Below are 5080 nucleotides of genomic sequence, written 5' to 3' on the forward strand. Positions count from 1 at the left end.
GAGCACCATGTCATGGGACCTTTAAAAGTTGTTGTCTATCATAATTTGTAATTTTGTTGTTATAGTTTTAGCCATCACTTCAATCTATTATGTTGACGCTGTACTTACAAAGTTCATTTCAGAGATCTGGGAACAAAATAACATCTCAACAACAAAGCGAGCTAGAAGTGTAAAAAAAGTCAGACAATCAGACTTCGCCAAAGCCAAATTATCTAAACCACTTTATTTGGCAGAAAAAAAGGGAGCACATTTGAATTTATCCCTCATTGCACAGTAAAACTATGGCAAATATGCTGCATGAATGGATGTTGGGTTAAGGGTAGGTTATGTTAGAAAAAATTCTGGACTATAGCTCTAGGTAAAACCCAATCTTGGATGCTAAAGCCATTATATCATAGTTTAAGCTAATGTTAATGGTAGTGGCTCTGTTCTGTTTTTATTGAATTTGGAGAGATTAACACAAAGTCATCCCTAAACCCTTTTAACATTTAAAAAAGAAAGCAACGGTTACCAAGGGGCCCTTAGCAAAGGGTCAGTTTTAATAATAACTTCACCTTCCTTTCATTTTCATTAGTTTGGCCTGGGGTTTACAGTAGTTTATTATCATCTGAATGCAAATGCTTCTTGCCGCGTTGGACTTCTTATCTTATTGTTATGGCTATAAATAATGACCAAGTCTAACAGCTAAAAATGCCAAAACCATCTGCTTTGCGTGTGAAGTTTTGGGAAGGAAGATGGAGAGAGGAGCAGTAGAGGGAGTGAGAGATGTAGAGTTATTTCATGAAGGAGTTATATTAAGGTCTTGTTTCTTCAAAGTTAATAATTCATCAATGCGGAATTGCTGAATGGAAGCTTCTGCCACCTCATTACACATTCATCACAGAGAGAATGGGACACACACATTCATGCTGACACACCACATACAGTATGGTTTTCACATTAAACTACAGTGTGTGGTCATTGTGTGTCAGGGTTTATTTAGAGAGGATGTAAATGAGCCATTGATTCAGTCAGTGCATGTGTGCGACTGTATGTGTTGACGTGTGTTTGTGTGTGTGTGTGTGTGTGTGTGTGTGTGTGTGTGTGTGTGTGTGTGTGTGTGTGTGTGTGTGTGTGTGTGTGTGTGTGTGTGTGTGTGTTTGTGTGTGTGCACAAAACAGTATGTGCTAATATGTGTGTGAGATAAATGAAGCATCCACTCCCCACATTGTGTGTTTCCCAACCTCAGGTGAAATAAAAGCCAATCTAAAACACATGTCTTTACACTGCCTACACACACAGCTCAACTCAGCATAGAGCGTAAAGATGACTGATAGCTCTCTGTGTGTTTGTTTGTGTGTGTGTCTGTGTGTGTGTGTGTGTGTGTGTGAGTGTGTGTGTGTGTGTGTGTGTGTGTGTGTGTGTGTGTGTGTGTGTGTGTGTGTGTGTGTGTGTGTGTGTGTGTGTGTGGTATTTGTTTGGTTATGCAGTGGCAGCCTTGACCTGTTTGTGTATGTAATCTGATGCAGTTATAAAATGCTTTCCTCTGATAACAGTGTACATTACTCACGCTGGAGCCAGATTTATGGAAGAGTTTTTTTATTGGGACATTTAGATGGAAAGGGTTCATAACTAGTTTTGTTTGTTTTGTGATGTTTCATACAGCCAGTTGTCGGCACAAAGGCGCAGTGTTAATGGTTAGCAACCTAGATTTAAGATCTTAATTTTTTTCTCTGGTTGTTTCTGCCTTCTCTTCAATAAAAGCCACTCCTTTAGTTTTATGCTGCATTTGCGTAATGTCGGCAGATTTGGAAAAACTAAAACCTGGGTTAAAGCCTTATTTCCAAGATGGTTACACCCATAATTATTAGGCTTGTAGTCACACTACATATTGTAAATGTGTGTTATATATATTAATTTGAACCAGAACAATATGTTTTTTATTAGTGTCAATTTGGATTTTAATCAGATGTAACTACTTCTGTAGTTCTTTTATAGGAGATATTGTAGCTGTCCTCAAACCTGAAACTAGAACTACAGCAGTTTTTCCCACAGGCTGCTTGCAATTAAGGTCTGTTACAATTTGGACATGGACGCAGCATGCACTGGCACCCTGTCAAAGATTAATTGGAGCTGCATCTTTCACTAATAAAATATTAATTTCATGTTTGATAAAAGGTACTAAAATGTAAAATGTTCCCATCAGAAACAGATGCTAGTGGAACAGAAGGTAGTGGGGATGGGTTGATTCTATTTACAGTATATGTTGAGTGTTTATATTAATAGAATCAATGAAAATATGTGTGTTCTTATTTATAACTTATTTATGCAGTGTTTGTGCTCTGCAGGGTGCTATATGGGAACAAGATCACTGAGATTTCTAAAGCACTGTTTGAGGGACTGTTTTCTCTGCAGCTATTGTGAGTAGACACACACACACGCACACACACACACACTCAACCAAAGTTGGAGTTTCAGTAAAGACCTCACATTCGCATCTCTCTCTCTCCCCCCCTCCCTCTCTCTCCCCCTCCTTCGTTATGTTACTTTCTTTAAGGTTACTGAATGCTAATAAGATAGCGTGTCTGCGTGTGGATGCATTCCAGGACCTCCACAACCTCAATCTGCTTTCACTATATGACAACAAGCTTCAGACCATCGCCAAGGGGACCTTCTCGTCGCTAAGAGCCATACAAACGCTGTATGTTCACACACACACCCACACACACACAGTAGTGTCAATCATCATAACTGAACAACTTTGGACATAAACAAAAATCAATCATATTTTCAGAATAGCCTAGCATAAAAAAAACTTCAGTCTAAAGAAAAACACTTAATTATTGTTAAAATATTTTTGTTTACATTTTTTATGCATCTTGAATTTTTTGGAACATACCCGCACACACAAGAAACTGAACATGTACACAACCTCTTTTATTGTTCTGACTGCTTACATGTGTTTTTTTGTGTCCGTGTCTGTGTGGCTGTATCAGTCATTTAGCCCAAAACCCATTTATCTGTGACTGCCATCTGAAGTGGCTGGCAGATTACCTGCAGGACAATCCCATTGAGACAAGCGGTGCCCGCTGCACAAGCCCCCGGCGCCTTGCCAACAAACGAATTGGACAAATCAAGAGCAAGAAGTTCCGCTGCTCAGGTATTAACAGACGTGAAATTGTAAACTAATTGATTTGTGATTATTTCTGATCCTTCACACAGGTTCAGACACGTACTATATCACCTGCTTCACTGTATACTGGCCTGCGTTTTCATTCTGTGTCTTCCTGTTGGGATTTTCCCTCAGCCTCTCTTTACTAACTTCAACTCCCTGTTTTAAGCATTTAATGGCATCTCTCATTGACAACACACACACACACACACACACACACACAACACACCACCTCCATACACGCATACACATACGCACAGCGCAAGAAAAACAAAAATACACCCACCAGACACACACACACCACCAACACACACACACACACACCACACAACATACCACACACACATCCCACCCACCCATGAGCCAGTAAATGCTTTATTTTGGACTTGCCTTTTGTTGTTTTTTACTTTTACTCTCTCTGTCTCTGTCTCTCCATTAGCAAGAGAACAGTATTTCATCCCAGGTATTGTACATTAAGCATGTGTGTTTAAAACACTGTTTGGTCCATCACGGCGGATGCTGCACTTTCACAAACTCTCGACACTTTGGTGTGACGTGCTTTGACTGAAACCTTTTGAATGCCAAGACGATTTCTTTTAATGGTCTAACATACATCGTAATGCATTACGTCTCACCAGACACCAGATAATCAAGTCGTGTCCTTGCACTCAGTTTTTTGATGATAACTGTAACCGTAACCTTGACCATAGAGGGAGAAAAACAATTGAATCATCAAGCGCATGCCACTGTTAGCTTGGCACGCCATGAAAGACTAAATTAAAGTGTATTTGTACAGCAATCACAGCAACTATACTTTATACCAGTAGTCCTCACTTCTTACCACATCTAATGTTAGCTAACGTACGAGCGTGTGTCCGTGATCATCTGTGTCAGTTTTGCCCACTGCGGAACATCAAAAGGTCACGCAGTTACCATGCTCAGAGGGGTGCTGGGAAATATGTAAATCAGACATGCATATGAGATCAGTAGCAAGGCGGTCATTACCACAGCAGCACACAGAGGAGGCATGGTGTGTGTGTGTGTGTGTGTGTGTGTGTGTGTGCTCACTGCAGTTATTAACACACCGGGGCGACAGGGGTTTCAAAGTCCAGATACCACATTTACGGCAAAGCTGAATAATTGAATTTGCTGTTGAGAAGTTTAATAAACATGTTTTATTCTCTGGTACAACCTTGGTTTTCGCGTCTTGGAGCAATACATCTAAAATCCCCTATAATTCAATTTGCTTCATGTCCCCCTATATCATTTGAACTGAAGTGATTGATGTCAAAGAATCCATTAAACAAAATAATGCGCTTTGCAATTGTGAATGTTTACAACGGGCTAAACTATTGTTCATCGGCATAGCACATTTATGTGGTTATGTGTGCTTTTCATCATCTCGCAATCCTCCCCAAAACAAGTTTGAATCAGTCTTGCTTAAAGCAAACTAGGCCGGGATGTGTGTCCTGTTATGCGAGCACGATTGTCACTGTTCACGAATCATTACCTTTTTAAATGAACCACTGCCTGAGGACTGAACACGAAAAAATTGCAACATTTTTTCATTCCTTTTTTCCCCTTCTGTTCAAACAAACGATTGAAATCCCTTCTTCTTTCTCCTACTGCCTCTCTCACACACTCAGGAGTACACCATGTCGGCTGTAAGTAACACAAACACACACACACGATTCTTGCGCCAAGTCCGAAATTCCTGACCTCTCGTCCTCTGAGTTGGCCTTTGACCTCTTTCACCCACAGTGACCTTTGACCCTCTCTGTGACTCCTCTTATCTGTTTACAAACAATATACTCATATTTATAAGATTTAAATGTCATTACACAATGGTTAATGTATTTTTTTATTCTCACCATGTTGCTGTGTACGTGTGTGTGTGTGTGTGTGCGTGTGTGTGTTTGTGTGTGTGTG

General features: G+C 40.1%; 1 protein-coding gene across 10 annotated transcripts in view; it reads left to right on the forward strand.

The window, feature by feature from the left end:
• Positions 1–5080, forward strand: part of slit2 (slit homolog 2 (Drosophila)) — a 97199-nt gene that overhangs the window by 72368 nt on the left and 19751 nt on the right. For 4 of the 10 annotated variants that reach the window (XM_032533861.1, XM_032533796.1, XM_032533818.1 and 1 more), the window contains exons 12-16: positions 2328–2399; positions 2537–2680; positions 2976–3139; positions 3591–3614; positions 4798–4815. In XM_032533861.1, coding sequence (XP_032389752.1) covers positions 2328–2399; positions 2537–2680; positions 2976–3139; positions 3591–3614; positions 4798–4815 — 422 coding nt within the window. The remainder of the gene's footprint in view (positions 1–2327; positions 2400–2536; positions 2681–2975; positions 3140–3590; positions 3615–4797; positions 4816–5080) is intronic. The other 6 variants (XM_032533803.1, XM_032533841.1, XM_032533845.1 and 3 more) reach the window with 3 other exon arrangements.

This window comes from Etheostoma spectabile, chromosome 2 (assembly GCF_008692095.1).
Source record: "Etheostoma spectabile isolate EspeVRDwgs_2016 chromosome 2, UIUC_Espe_1.0, whole genome shotgun sequence".
Taxonomy (NCBI): domain Eukaryota; kingdom Metazoa; phylum Chordata; class Actinopteri; order Perciformes; family Percidae; genus Etheostoma; species Etheostoma spectabile.